Source organism: Melitaea cinxia, chromosome 5, assembly GCF_905220565.1.
Source record: "Melitaea cinxia chromosome 5, ilMelCinx1.1, whole genome shotgun sequence".
In the NCBI taxonomy this organism is placed as follows: domain Eukaryota; kingdom Metazoa; phylum Arthropoda; class Insecta; order Lepidoptera; family Nymphalidae; genus Melitaea; species Melitaea cinxia.
The window spans coordinates 17,083,642-17,099,859 of NC_059398.1; the positions used below are offsets into that span (position 1 = coordinate 17,083,642).

General features: G+C 32.5%; 3 protein-coding genes across 3 annotated transcripts; 2 read left to right on the forward strand and 1 right to left on the reverse strand.

The window, feature by feature from the left end:
* The first annotated feature begins 649 nt into the window (after positions 1 to 649).
* Positions 650 to 3,053, forward strand: LOC123653896. The gene is made up of 3 exons (XM_045589873.1): positions 650 to 752; positions 1,465 to 2,152; positions 2,781 to 3,053. The coding sequence occupies exons 1-3, from the start codon at positions 650 to 652 to the stop codon at positions 2,977 to 2,979; spliced, it is 990 nt and encodes a 329-aa protein (XP_045445829.1). The 3' UTR covers positions 2,980 to 3,053.
* Positions 3,054 to 3,108: 55 nt separating this feature from the next.
* LOC123653760 (DNA oxidative demethylase ALKBH2-like) lies at positions 3,109 to 15,870 on the forward strand. The gene is made up of 5 exons (XM_045589743.1): positions 3,109 to 3,244; positions 3,419 to 3,599; positions 4,225 to 4,404; positions 5,064 to 5,227; positions 15,694 to 15,870. Exons 2-5 carry the CDS (start codon positions 3,427 to 3,429, stop codon positions 15,840 to 15,842), a joined length of 666 nt encoding a protein of 221 aa, XP_045445699.1. The 5' UTR covers positions 3,109 to 3,244; positions 3,419 to 3,426; the 3' UTR covers positions 15,843 to 15,870.
* LOC123653758 (tetratricopeptide repeat protein 30A) lies at positions 5,250 to 14,345 on the reverse strand. Its single transcript, XM_045589742.1, has 2 exons — positions 14,217 to 14,345; positions 5,250 to 7,184 (listed from the first exon to the last, which is right to left on the reverse strand). Exons 1-2 carry the CDS (start codon positions 14,268 to 14,270, stop codon positions 5,250 to 5,252), a joined length of 1,989 nt encoding a protein of 662 aa, XP_045445698.1. The 5' UTR covers positions 14,271 to 14,345.
* Positions 15,871 to 16,218: the final 348 nt, after the last annotated feature.

Consider the following 16,218-nt stretch of genomic DNA (forward strand, 5'->3'; position numbering starts at 1 on the left):
AGCTTAGGCTACTTTAATTTTAGAAATTGGTTTATTTTATAACTCTGCGAACTGAAAAATAACTTTTTGTTCAATTCCACGGCGACGAAGTCGTCGGCGCAGCTAGTTTGTTTATAAAAATATTGAATGTTATTATAATATGTTGTTATGTAAATGTTTTTTATAATAAACAAAATATAGCTTAAGTCAGCCGCCTTACCTTATAGTATAGGCATTAATTTGCCTAGCTTAGGAACAATTGTGTCTCATGTGTGTGGTATTTTTTTCCCTCTCTACTTATATCTTCAATAAAATACCTAGTGTCATTTGTGACGTCATATTTTTATTTTACCAATATTAAAACGCGTTCGTTAATTTGAATTTTTCTCCCTCATTTTAAACTTGATAACATGGTTAATGATCATACAAAATGAAAAAAAGTTTTAAAACATTTGGATATTCCCTATTACATAATTATATAGATACTCATCGTCTACATTAATTAAGAAGTTTGTATATACTGGTCAACTTAACTTTTTCGATTTGCCTAAAAATGATACGTGTCAGATATATTGAAAACAGTTTTAAATGTTTATGAAAGTATGTATAAATTAATGGTTCATAATTTAAAGAGCTTCAAGCTAAAATTCGATATAAAACATATTAAAAAATGTATATCGCATTGAAATGGTTAATCAGTTTGGTTCTAGTCATGTGGCTGGTATTATGTTTTCTTGATGTATATAGAAAGACGAATTTTACACAACAAATAGGTAAGTTAGACTTGGGTATTTGTATTTTTTATAAAATTACATACATACAATCACGCTTCTTTCTCGTAGGGTTAGGCAGAGACCACTTCTTTCCACTTTCTACGATCCTTACATACTTCTTTCGCTTCGTCCACTTTCATTATCCCCTTCATACATGCTCTTCGGTTTAGGGTACTCTTAACGTCTCGGAACATCCGCCTAGGTCTACCCCTTCCAACCCTTCCATCCACACTCGCCTTATACACTTTTTTCGTCAATCGTTCTTCACTCATTCTCTCGACATGACCAAACCATCTAAGCATACCTTTCTCAATTATATTTATAATATGAATTTATAAGTTAATCATGTTTCAGACTATGATGTACAAAACCCTTCTAAATCAGTTTACAATACCACAAGACATAAAGTACATAAGAAATCATATATTATAAAAGGAATAAAAATTCCCAATGATTCCCATAATAATATATATATTCAATACTTCATGTTATTTGCTAGCGCCTGTATGGTCGCAGCGTATAACAGAAAAAATGAAATCATAAGTTTTACCAAAAGAAAAGTTTATAATATTATCTTTGATCCGATGCAATACTTTAAAAAAACCGCCAAATTAGGTAGAGCTGCCATAATAAAATATACATTTATTACAACGCAGCTTTTAAAAACCAGTAGCCTCAAAATTAATTTATTATTACTCAATAAATTAAAAAAAAATGCATCAAGAACGAAAGAATTTCAGTAAACTACTAATTAGTGGAAACCAAGAAATACAAACAACGGGGATCCGGGATCACCTGGAAACTGAAATTAAAAATAAAGATGACCTTAACGAAGTTTCTAAAGAACAATTAAAGGAAACCCGATCGACAAATACTAGTTTTCAACAATTATACTTAGTTATACATCAAGAAAATATCTTTTTAAAATTGAGAATAAAAAAATTGATCAAAGAAAAAGAAGAAGCCGAAAGAAAACTCATAAAACTAATAAGTCAAGTTATTAAGTCGAAAAATAATGATCTTAAAGTATACTGTAGTCAATTTATTGTGCATACTAAAAATAATTTGCTAAATTCTGACGTTAAAACTGAAATAGAGAAATTTCTACGAAAACGTTCTGATGATGTTCTAGAAACTGATAAATCTTATGATCAGATAACTGGACATAGCAATTTTGGCTGTCTCTCTATAAAGTGTAATGAATTTATCGAAGATAAAACGCCAGCAGTACGAAACACACCAATACAATGTGGGGAATATGTTTGGACAGTAAAAGATAAAGACGGTGTTATTGAGAAGCTTTACGAATGCGCTGGAGACTTTTATAATGGCGATCCAGTCAAGAGAATAAGACAGTATTCGGTTTATTATGATACGGAATGTTTGTTAGATTTCTCAAAGTAAGCTATTTTTAAACAATTGTTAATACCATATCAAAAATTGACCGTTCCAGCGGGGATCGAACCTGCGTCTCCAACTGACCGTGTCTGCGCTCTAGCCAATTAAGCTATGGATAGATGTACCCGCTAGATCGAAATTTTTGAAATGATGATTTTATATTCGGTCTAAGCGACCGTGGCGCCGTCTATAGTGAGTTCTTTACAGAAACCCGAACTATTCAAAGTTTCATATTACAATGAAAATCTTTGACAAGAGACGACACCGTGCTATTTTTAATTTGCACGATTTTATTTCTGTGTTACCCACACATTAGGAAATTCTAAACATTTTTAATATCATATCAAAATTCGACCGTTCCAGCGGGGATCGAACCTGCATCTTCGACTCTAGTCAATTAAGCTATGGAACGATGTACTCGCTAGATCGAAATTTTTGATATGATGATTTTATATTCAGTCTAAGCGACTAAGCGTCTAAGTTTTTGATATGATATCAAAAAAAGTTTAGAATTTCCTAATGTGTGGGTAATACAAAAATAAAATCGTACAAATTAAGCTATTTGTGTTAGCTAAATCTTAAAATTTTGATTTAAATACCATTATTAACCACAAATTATATTTTTTACAGTTCTACAACTTTTGTTAATAATCAAGATGCAGCTGTTTCAAATACCAGAAATAAATATCCGAATTTTAAGCTGACTGTAACTAATCGAAAGTTTTTGTCTAGTTCACAAGCATTTAAAAATTTTCTTCAAAATAATAATAGTATAGTAAAACAAGTTTCAAGATCATCTAATTCGACTAATATTTGGTTAAACCATTAAGTTTACTTGATGTTGTCTAATAAAAAAAGTAAATGTTATTTTTATTTACGTTTTAATAAATATAAATGTATATATCAATCTTTTTAATTTTATCCGATATTTATTAAATACAAAACATGTTGCAATCAATATTTAACAATGTTTTACTTTGTATTATGGTAACTTCAATCAAGTTGACAAATTCGAAGATGAAAAATTGGAAATACTGTTTGTTGATGGTTTGTAGATTTTATTCATAGTGGAAGCTTAACATTTTAATTTCCTGGTAAGTTTTAAAGATGTTTTAATTCATAAATTGTTTTAAAATATTGATTTTCTTTATTATGATCTTTTTTATAAACCTTTGCATTTGTTTGGAAAATAAGAATACTGGATACTACATTATTTTTTGACGTTTTTGAACTATTGCCATTGCTTAAAATCGAATATATTTTTTTAGGAATTTACATGGCTGAATGCCTGGAAAAAATCGATTTAAACTCATTCACATGGCGAAAGATTCGAGAGATCGACCTTGATCTCGAATATGCTGTCCCGATTCCAAAACCAATAGCCAATACATTATTAAAGGAACTTGAAGAAACTTTGTGTTATTTCACCGGTGATTTAGCGCAAATAAAGTATTTTTTTTTTGTAATGTATTGCATGCTTCTTTGCTTTGCCTTGTACTACTTTTTAAGATTGCAGCATGGCTGCACATATTGTAGAGGAGACCTTTGGTAATATGGTTACCAATTAAATTGTACGTAAGGAGTTACTCGTATATATTTTTTGTCGTCAATAGAATCGAAGCTTAAGTATTAAGAGGTTTATTCAATCAGAAGTAATTATCGAGGTGAAAGCTAAAATACATACATATAGCAATGTTTTTAGAAGAAGGAAGTTAGTTTCATGTAGAAAATAGTAGAAAATAATATTGTAGTTCAGTTACTTAAAATTTTAAAAGTAAAAGAGTAAAGAGTAAGAGTAGTAAAAAGAGTTAATTTTAGTTAGGTACTTAATTTTCGAAATAATAATACTTTAATAGTAGGCCGATTTCAAAGTAAGTATGGTTACTGCTGATCAATAAAGGTATATACAACAACGCTTTGCTAATAATCTATCGGAAGCTGTTGAGTGAAATAATTAAACCCTATTTCTGATGAAATATTGTTTAAATGATAATGCACTTGTAAAAAAATGTCATTAAAGCAAGTTCAAGATTTGCTACTTTGAGATAAGTGTAGTTTTTTACTTCTTTTCCAGAGTTTTTGGTAAGGTTTACCCTCTACCTCGGCAACAAGTTGCCTTTGGGGATCCCGGTATAACCTACACATACTCAGGGATCACTGTACCTGCATTACCATGGCCACCTTTAGTGCTTAGTTTAAGAGATTTCCTATATAAATTAAAAGGAATTAAATATGATTTCGTCTTGGTAAATAAGTAAGTTTCGTATCACCTAAGTAGGTAATTGAGTAAAACTACAAAACAAAATGAATTAAATTTTAATTATTATAAATATATATTGTCGTCTGTTGTTAATATGGCGCAGACACATTTTTTTAAGAAACACATGGTTGTGTGTTCCTGAGGTAGACAACTCAATGCTTGTGTAACAAGCCAATTTATATATTTTAGTACTTAATACCTATTTATATATTTTAGTAAATGTAGACAATAATTTATACATAAATCAATATATATTACAATTAGACTCGTTGGGGGGCTCGAACCCATAACCTCGCAAAGTGAAAAGAAAGAAAGCAATGTCATTGCCAAAGACGTTAACGGATTACGTTGTAACTAATTTCTTTAGCTAGCTCGTTGACGTAGCTTGCAAAAACCTTTCCTTTATTTCTAGGGGTCTATAAGCAATAATTTTATAATAGCATAATTATAATAAACAACGCAAACAAAGTCACGGGAATCAGCTAGTTCATAGTTAAATAGTTGTCATCCGTAATTAATATTAAATGTACACTTTCCTTATCAGTAACTATTTACTGATAACTTTCACGTCAAGAAATAAAGTTTGGTGTTGCTTACTGAAGCGTAGCATAATTTAATATAACAAGATTGTTACACGGCTGTTTTATTGTTAGATATAAAAATGGAAACGACCACATGGGTGAACATAGAGACAACGAACCAGATCTTGATCCAAACTTCCCAATAGCATCAGTTTCCCTTGGAGCGGAACGACCGTTTGTATTAAAACATAGAGATGCTAGGAAACCGAAACCGTTTAGAAAAGCGATACCCAAAGGTAACTTTAATTCATAATTATTTCATTTTAAATCTTCATATTTATTTATGGTCACAGAATCATCAATGCTTCGTAATTTAAAGAACATGTAACGTAAAAGCCGAGCTTCATACGTAACTGTTTGCTTAGCTTTGTTATTTGCATCTTCTTCTTGAAACGGAGTTTCTATGACAGTACTAACACTTCTGCCATATGTTTCACAACCTTCGAGAAATTGTAAACAATCTTTAATTGTGTTATCCTTAACAACTATCAGATGCTTCGCAAGATTTTCTAAAAAAGATAAGAAACATCTCTTTGCGTAAAACCAGGTATCGGTGCCTAAACGCTTATTAAAAGGTTCCAATGATTTGATAACTCTCGAAATGCCAAATTCGTAATTACCCTTAGCACAATACAAGGTTCCTATAACAAGATTTACAATGCACAGGTGATAGAACTTCTTATGAGGATCTTCAAATATTTGCTGTTCTTCCTCCTTCTCAATTTTTCGCATAATATCTTCAGCCTCCTCATTTTGTGATGTCATGATATACGACACGCACAAATTAGCTAAGACTACTGCACTGACATCTAAAATATTATCATATTGTTTCTTGACGATCGGTTCGTAAAAACTAGCTGCCTCTTTGTATTTGTTTTCTTGCATAAATAAAACGTGGGCTACGTTAAGACGCCACACATCTGATTCGTTGCAAAATTCTACCGATTTTCGAAATATTTTTTCGACTTGCCCGTAATTTTCCATGTCCCAATATATTTTTGCTTGAGCCATTACTACTGGAATATATCTTTCTAAGGCTTCTTCATATTCCACCACAGCTTTCTTTACTTGGTCATTGTCACCCTGGGACCTGCTCTCTTGTACAACTTTTGTAAGTTTTCTTAACTGTTCCGCATGCTTAGAGGCAATATCTTCATATTTTTGGAATGCTTCTTCAGGTGATGTTTGGCTTGTAATTATCGCGTCTAAGAAATCGTATTGGTAAGGCGTGAGATATTTATATGTAAATTGTGCATTTTCAGCTAGTATGTCTGCTGCCAGATCGTAATATTCAAACTTGCAATATAAAAGCAGTAAATTAGCAAAAGTTTCTGGCGGAAATGGGTCTTGTTGCAGAAGAAAGTGCAGTTTTTCGAATCCGTCGTTTGGTTTAACATCAATTGATGTAAGAGCCAGATTGTGAAGTGTTACGGCATCTAATTCGTGTTCATGTCTAGGAGGCATATCAGATAAAGCTTCTCTAGCTGCTTCAGTATTCTTTAACTGGTATTCGATAGCAGCTTTTAAGTTAAACACTTCAGTTAAAGCCGTTTCATGTAGTGTCAAAGTATTGCCAACCGATTTTACTTCTGATGTTTCAGCTTGCATACCTACTGCTAACTCAGGATGATCGCGAATTCCCTTCTCAATAACTAACGTTATGTGCTTTAATGCTTGGGGATACTCCTTAAGTCTAAAGTAGCACAACGCTATGTTGTAATGTAAATGAGCATTAAAACCCAATATATTAAGACTTCTTGAAAATTTCTGGAGGGCTTCTTCAAATTGATTTTCTTTGTACAATAAGCATCCCAAGTTGATGTCTTTATCAGGATCATCTTGTGGATATGAATCTACCAGACTTTTTGCTGTTATTGTATCTTCTTCGCCGTATTTAATCGCGGATTGTAACTTTGTTACTTTCTTCTCCAACTCAGGTGCGGTTATCTGCATAGTTACCTTATACGCCTCGTCGAACATTGAAGCTTCGTATAACGCCTGAGCAAAGTATAGTTTGTACTCTGGTACATCGGGATGCATAGCAGCTAACTGTTCATAGCAGTTCGCTGCTTCTACAAACGATTGTGTTCTAAAATAGCAATAACCCAGGAGGGACAGACCGGCTCTGTTGGGGTTAAAATTTATAGCCTCATTCAAAGTTTTAATTGCATCTTCGTATCTGCATTCTTTTATCTGAAAAAAGCAATAAATTACATATTTTATCATAGTTATTGGATGGTATTAATTATATGACTTTGTGAAGCTATAATCTCGATGGATTATTTAAATTTTATTTATAAAGGGTATACAGCACGCGTCTCAGGTGTGCTCAATCTTTATAATAACTTGGCGCTTTTTTGATAAACGTGTTGTGTTCTTCAGTTTAAGGTTCAATTTCGTATAGCAGAACGGTTTGTATTTTTTGACGAATAAAACACGTGTTCACTCCTTGATAATTTATTTGAGACTGACTTTAAACATTTATGTCAAATAGTGTTGGACATACCGCCCACCAAAAACAATTGTTTTTAAATAAAGTCTAACTACATTTACATCCTTTAGGTGAAACTAGCTTTATCTTGAATACAAATTACAATTGTATTATTACAAACATTATACACAATTCATTTGTAATCTGTCCATAAAACATAATTTTGTAAATATTTTTTGTTTTCACATAAATGACTTCAATACATTTAAGTCTCAGAACTATGAACTTGAAAAACACATAATAATACAAAGTAAATTCTAAATACTTAAATCAATCAATTAATTTAATTCATATTTTGTTAAAGTTTACACTTAATCACAGCACTTTTTATGACACAGTCACATACACATTCATATACACTTTTATTTGTAGATACATATAGTTTACTCATATAACCGCCCACCATGACTTAATTGTAACCTTTGTCTTTGGGTAATAATATTAACTTCGATAATGGTCTCTTAAGTTCATGGTTGCCCGGTGTCTGCACTGTTAATACTCTCACTAAATCATCTGCTCCAGGGTGTAAATGCTTGACCTTGGCCAATAACCATTTGGTTGGAGGTGTGTTTTCATCTTTAACTATGACAAGATCACCAACCGCAGGCGATGGAACCTTAGTTTGCCATTTATATCTTTGTTGTAGTGTATTTAAATATTCAGTTTTCCATCGCCGCCAAAAGTCCTTTGTCATTTTTTGTATTAGATGCCACCTACTCATCAAACTAATATTCCTTTCTTCGTAATTTGTATCAGGAACACTTATTAACGGCTCGCCGACCAAGAAATGTCCCGGTGTCAAAATTGTATCTGTGCTTCTGTCTATCTGACAGAGTGGACGCGAATTAAGGCAAGCTTCGACTTGAGCTAGAAGAGTGGCCATTTCTTCATAAGTCAGTTTGGTATCCCTATTGATTCTCGTAAGGTGTCTTTTAGCCGATTGAATACCAGCCTCCCATAAGCCTCCATACGAAGGCATTCTTGGTGGTATGAAGTGCCATGTTGTGCCATCATTCGCTAATAACTCTGCCACTTCCTTTGTCACGTTATTCATAGTCTTTGTAAATAATTCCTTTAACTCTTTGGCAGCACCAACAAAGTTCGTCCCATTATCGCTCATTAAATGTGCGCAACGCCCTCTGCGAGCCACAAATCTTCGAAATGCCGCTATAAAGGCCTGTGAAGTCAAATCTGTAACTGCCTCAAGGTGAATGGCACGAGTAGACATACACACAAATAGGCAAATATAACCCTTGGTAGCATGGTGTCCACGACCTTTCGATGTTCTTAGCATTACAGGGCCGGCGTAATCAACTCCGCTATTGAAAAAGGGTCTGTACGCATTGACCCTGGTGAGTGGTAACTGACCCATTAACTGATGCTTCACTTTGGCCTTATCGATAATACAAACTTTGCAGTTGCGTATACAGTTTCTTACCGCTGATTTTAATCCGATAACCCAGTATTTTGTTCTCAGAAAAGCCATCATTTGCTGAATCCCGCCGTGCAGTGTTCGAATATGTGCTTCCATAATTAAAAGTTTTGTTATGTGTTGATTAGCTGGAATTATTATAGGATGTTTAAACGTTTCAGGCATCGAAGCATTTTGCAATCGACCTCCCACTCTTATCAAACTCTTTTTATCTAAAAAGGGTGAAAGTGTGATTAAGGAACTTCTAGATTTAACTATTCCCTTCCTTTTGAGGTCATCAATTTCTTCTTCATAAATTAAATTTTGATAATATCTTATACTGTCTTCTAATACCCTTTCCAATTCATTTACTGTCAAATAACTTTGTCTTTCTTCTATCTTACCTTTCCTTAAAAATCTTCTACAATAAGCTAATACTCTTTTCATCCTAGACAAACTCGAAAATCGTTCCCAGATGGGTTTTTCTTCATCTTCTATCTTTGTATGTAAACATCCCTTCATTTCTAGTTCCGTCTGTGGAATGTCATCTCTCCTTTCCAAGAATTTTTTATTTTTCTTAAGCCATTCCGGTCCAGACCACCAAATGTTGTAATTCTCAAGTTCGTATGCTCTTAGACCTCTAGTTGCAATATCAGCTGGATTATCAGTAGACTTAATGTGTCTCCAACGATCATTGTCTAGCACTCTTAATATATCTGATACTCTGTTAGCAACAAAGGTTCGCCAACGACTAGGTTGAGCTTGTAACCATGATAGTACCACCATAGAATCCGTCCAGGCAAATGTGTTATCTTTATTTATTTTTAGTAACTCTGCAAGATCATACATGAGTTCAGCCAATAAAGCCGCAGCACATAATTCTAGTCTAGGTACTGACAGCTGCTTTAACGGCGCAACCTTAGTACGAGACGCGAGAATCATTGTATGTACTTCATCACCGTCCACAATTTTAAGGTAAGTGACAGCAGCATATGCTTGAGTAGATGCATCTGCAAAACCATGCAATTCTACCGTATTAAAATTATTTTTAGTTGTTTTTAACCATCGTGGTATCTGTATGTTTTGCAAATGTGTCAGCTCTTCTCTATATCTTATCCAGTCTTCACACATATGTAACGGTAGCTTGTCATCCCATCCCAAGTTACAGAGCCACAATTTTTGAATCCAAATTTTAGCAGTTATGACAACTGGCGATAACCATCCAAACGGATCAAATAATCTGGCGACATCTGATAGAATGGATCTCTTCGTCACAGGATGTATCATCTCAGGTAAGTTCACAGTAATTTTAAATATATCTTCTTTCCTATCCCATGTTAATCCAAGAATTTTAATAACTTTATCTAGTTTTATCTCCACTGTATCATTTATTTTTTTCTCTCCTCCTTGTAAATATCTTAAAACTTCCTCGGAATTACTACACCACTTTTGCATAATAAATCCTCCTTTCCGTAATATCATTCTAATTTCTTCACATTTTTTCTTAGTTTTTTCTTCACTATCACTTCCCGTCATTAAATCATCCATGTAAAAAGACCTTTTGATTACAGGTGCAGAGTGTGGATATTCCTGGGCTTCATCGTCAGCTAGTTGATGTAACGTTCGGACAGCTAAATATGGAGCTGCTGCAGTGCCAAAAGTGACAGTTGTTAGATTATAGCTTTCGAGATCTTTATCAGGGCTGTCTCTCCAGACGATTCGTTGTAAATTTGTATGTACTCCTGTTATATTTATCATTCTATACATCTTCACTATATCTCCTACTACACAAATTTTGTATGTACGCCAAGTGGTTATCAGACTTCGAAGATCAGGTTGTAATACAGGACCTACCATCATGGCATCGTTTAAGGATTTCCCATTAGAGCCACTTGCTGATGCATCGTATACTACTCTAACCTTAGTAGTGTCTTTGTCTTCGCGGATTACAGCGTGATGAGGTAAGTATATAAAATTTTTGTCTGTTGTTTCAGATCTTATCATGTGACCCATTCCTATATATTCTCTTATAACCTTTAAGTATTCTTCTTTTAATTTCTCATTTCTTTGAAATTTCCTTTCTAATTGTTTGAATCTATTTATAGCTCCTTGTTTTGTATCTCCACATAACTGGACTGTATCTTCTATGCTTTGTTTCAGTGGCAAATGTACAATATACCTTCCGTATTCATCTCTCTTAGTTGTATTTTTGTAAATCTCTTCACACTTCTCTTCCTCATTTGTAAGTATCTTCTTCTTCTTGTATAATTCATTATCTATTTCCCAGAACTTCTTTAATATATTATTATCTTCTGTAACCATGCTTCTTATATGTAATGTGATTACATTGTGTTGATTCTTCATAAACTCTTTTTCTCTTTGTCCCGATAATATCCATCCTAAACACGTTTTTTGAGCTACTATTCCATCAGGCATTTTAATTAAACCATCTTCTATAATTTTACTAAAGACTTCAGCGCCCAGTAAAATGTCTATACTTCCTGGTTTATAGTAGTTCGGATCAGCCAAATTTATTTTTTGCAGCTCTTGCCAGTTCATCAAGATGTTCTTCGAAGGTAATCTCGTCGATATGGCTTTCAGCACATACGCCTTCACTGTTATGACTTCACTACTGTTAAATCGCGATGCAACTGACAGGTAAGTTAAGTGTTTTATAGGTATTCGGGTTTCTTCTCCTACTCCAGAAACTTCACCGTTGATACTAATCCTTTTCAGGCCTAGTAGTTCAATGACTCTCGCAGATACGAATGAAGCTTCTGAGCCTTGGTCAATCAAAGCACGAAGCAAGTGTGTATCACCATCTCTTGACTTGACTTCCACTTGTGCTGTTGCCAATAACACCTCATGACCAGGTTGTTGTTTAGAGAAGTGAGCGGTTGTGATTATCTGTTCTGGTTGAGTATCTTGTTCTTCGCTTGTCTCTTTTACTCGATGTAATAAGGAGTGATGTTTTCTTCTGCAGATTCGGCATGTCGTTTTATGTTTACAATTGTATACGTTGTGATTTGGTATAAGACAGTTAAAACAAAGATGATTCTTCTTTACAATTTCGAATCGTTGTTCAATTGGTTGCTTCGCAAAATCTTTGCAACTATAAATGTAATGACCCCCTTTGCAATAGGAACATGAAGGTTGTATATGAGTATTAGGGTGCTGGGTTTGATGAAATTCCTGATCTCTGTTTGTGACATGAAATGACTTTGAAGTTTGTGGTTTGTCCCTTACCGTTGAAATCGGAGCGATTAGTTCGAGTGTACGAAATTTAGATTCGAGAAAATTCTTAAAATCCTCCCACGAAGGCATTTCATCACTGTTCTTCTTATAAGAATATTCTTCCCATTCTTTTAATGACTCTAAGTCCAATTTCTGTCCCACTATAAATATCAAAATAGGATCCCATGTATCTGTACAAATATTTAAATTTTTCAAACTACTTATACATTCCGTAGTTGTGTCTAGAAGATTCTTAATTTGATAAGCTAACTGATGCGAAACTTTCTTCTGGCCAAATAATCTTTTTAAAATTGAAAAAACAATCATTTTCTTATTTCCGAAGCGCGCTTTAAGTAATTCCCATGCACCTTTATAATTGTCTTGTGTAATTTTAATGTGTCGTAATAACATCTCTGCTTCTCCAGTCACACTAGTTTTTAAGTAGTGAAGCTTTTGCACATCATTAATTGTTGTGTTATGTACAAGCGCCAAAAACAAGTCTTGATATGTGGGCCAGTCTTCATATTTACCAGAAAACGTTGGTAACTGAATCCTCGGTAATTTAGCAAATGATGACTGCGCATTTTGTAATAAATTTGACGAATTAGATTCTTCAAAAATTTTCGGTTTGGAATCCATATTCGATAGTAAATCTGTTAAATCACCTTTCAAACAAATATACAAATCTTCGTACGAGTAATATTCTTCATTTAGAAAGTAAGGTAAAACTCCCCTTTGTTCTCGTGGCGTACACTTCAACAGGTTTTTATGTGTTTCTTTAAATGTCTCCCAGTACTCATCGATAGTTTTTAATCTTGTTTTTATATATCCTTCGGTTAACCTTTGTTTCGGACACTTTTTAATATTTGTTTGAGCCTTCTGAATCATATTCGCCACATCTTCTAAAGCAGATAATAATCTATTTTGTTCCACAGTAGGAGAGGCCATTGTAATTAATAAAAATAACTTTTCAAATCACAAGTAAAACTTCATACAAAAAAAGTTGTTTACTTTAACCGATGCAATTCCGTATCAAAGGAATGTTGGCTTCTTTTGTATTCACGCGGCCGACTGCACTGACCGTTCGCTTCTTCAATCCGGCTCGAAGGACCATATGTTCTTCAGTTTAAGGTTCAATTTCGTATAGCAGAACGGTTTGTATTTTTTGACGAATAAAACACGTGTTCACTCCTTGATAATTTATTTGAGACTGACTTTAAACATTTATGTCAAATAGTGTTGGACATGTTGTGTTTTGAAACAAGGATTTTCAAGTTATTATATAATAACAATAATGACAACAATGTTATAACTAATAATAATAAAATATTTATGGACCTTTATCGTTTCTAGTTCTATTATTAAAATATTTTAGTAACTATTTAAAAGCAATATATATTATGTTAAATGTTATAAGATGATATCGACCAAAAAGTTTAGTTATTATGGTCAACGAACTTGATAACAATCAATTAGGCTTAAGAAATAATTTTAAAGACCTTGATTCACACAAATTAATCTATTTTCCCGTATCCTTAATCTAATCAACATTTTATTCGTTAAACGAAACGAGCGTCGCAATAAGTACTTATCATACAACGGCATTTGATATTCGTTTATCGTTTATAAGTAAGCGTTAAACCATATCCGCGTAGGTTGGGCAAAATTCAGGGTTGGGTCACCTTATGTCATAGATAAAAATCTATTTATGGCGAAAATATAATGTGTTACACAATAATAGGAAATATAAGGATCAATCACCTTGTTGAGATAATGTTTAATATCGATTCGTTTTGTAACGACTCTAGAAATTAATTCTTCATTTTTTTATATATTTAAAAATGGGAACAATGAGTACAAAGATAACGAATGTTAAGATATAAAGTATTAACCTAAATAAAAGTCTTAGGCAACGACTCAGCTTTCTAATTTTTCTTGTCGAAATCTACTGCCTTAGATAAAGTTTATAGCTATACTTATTATGTACCTAGATATCTAGTCATGAACCTAATTTAAGCAATTTCATAAAAAAATAGTAAATTGACTTATAATGAAAACTGCAAAAGTCCTAAATGTTGAAAGTACTTGCCATTGTATAAATAGTTTTTGTGTACTGCCCGTCAGATATTTGTGTATATTCCATTTTAAGTTATAAATGATTTTGTTAAAAAGCAGAAGTTTTTGTGATGTTAAATAGATATGGCCGTCTTAGTTTGTTTGTAAATGGTTGTCATGGTAACAAATCAAAATTAAAATGTTATGAGACAGTTAAATGTTAAACTTAAGAGCCATTTCACAATTTTACGCTCTGCAAGTTTAGGTAAATTTGGTCGCATCGCGCGAATCGTACGAGCCGCGCGATCTTTGTGCTAGTACGTATAGTGTGACAACCAAAAGACCATCGTGATCATTTTCTGATGTATAATAAAAATTATAACTATGGTATAAAATGTTTTTTACATAATTAATTTGTTAAAAATTTCAAGTATGTTATATAACAACAGTCAATAAATTTAAAATAAAATAAGAAAATCAATTTTATGAAACAATTTTTTTAAATTGATTTAGTTTTTTTCAGTTTACGAATGAATCTAATATTTACGATATGAATAAAAAAGCATTTAATGACATCGACACCGACAAACATATTAATTAACAAATAACAAGACAAACAGATTGAAATGCCTATTTCTATTGATAGTGTGAGAAAAGAAAATTAAATTATACATTTGTTTACAGAAATTATCATTATATTATTTTACAGTCATTTTCGTAATATGTTTATTTTATTTATATTTTATTATGAAAGTATCAAATGCGTTTTATCCGCTATAACAACAGGCGCTTGGCGCGTGTGAGCGAAAGAGACGGCTGCGCAGAATTTGGCGTGGACCTTACCTCTAAGAGCGCTAGCGCTCGACTGATTTACCGGGCTTGATGCGTGGCAATATATACTATCTTTTTATTATTTAATATAAAATGTATTAAAAATAATTACATCTTTTAATTATTTTTTTTGTATTCCTTAATGATGTAAGTTTACTTTGATGAAGATAGTTCGTTAAAATTTCTTAGTTTTCTAAGAGAAATATCGCTTTTAAAATTGTACTTATTTGGAAAATATTCGTAACTTTAAATTTTTTTTATCGTTTAATAGAGATACAAATGGAATAAAAATCTATGATAGTGGACAACAAAATTATATTCCACATATTATGATATTTTTTTAAAATGGTTTCAACGTAGAGGTTATTGAAAAGAAGGACTTCAAAGTATGCATTGCGACCGTTTACCCAGGTAGGAGGCTGATGAAAAGGTTAATAATTTTATACACATAATATAAATCAAAATTCTGATCTGACTATGGACTACAACAAAGGTTGCTCTATTATATTTCAAGAATATAAATTACATTATTGCATCCAACACTGAGATTAACGACGTCAAAATATTACAATTTCGCGGATTGTTACCGATTTTTGTGAAATGGCTCTTAAATGCTATATATCTAGTAAAATATTTTTTATTTTTTGATATTTATTACAATTAGTTGTGTATTTTTTCAGTTACTGTTATCTTGGGGCATGGAAGTGTATTACTGATGAATCCTCCAACGAACGAAAAATGGTATCACAGTTTGCCTACCCGGAAAAAGATACTTGGTGCAAGAATAAATTTAACATTCCGTAAAATGTGTGTTAAAAATGTACGATAATAAAATAATGACTAAAAATTGTTCTTAATATTTTGTTTTTCAATTAATACCTACTTATAACGATTTGACGCATATCTGATATCATAATAGCATTTCAATTGTATTCCGATTTCTGACTTATGCTTTTATCATAGTATATTATAAATTATACAAAATAAGAACTTTTATATACGAGAATAAAAATACAAAAATATAAGATTTGATAAGGTTTTGTACAAAATAGCTCAATAAGGAAGTATATAAATATTTTAGATACTATCCTAAAAAGGCCTATCAAAATATGACAACTTCAAAAATACTAAAATCATTGATATTATGATTATCGATCGATGACTATTTTGCGTTTGAAATATTGCTAGTTACAAATTATTCAACT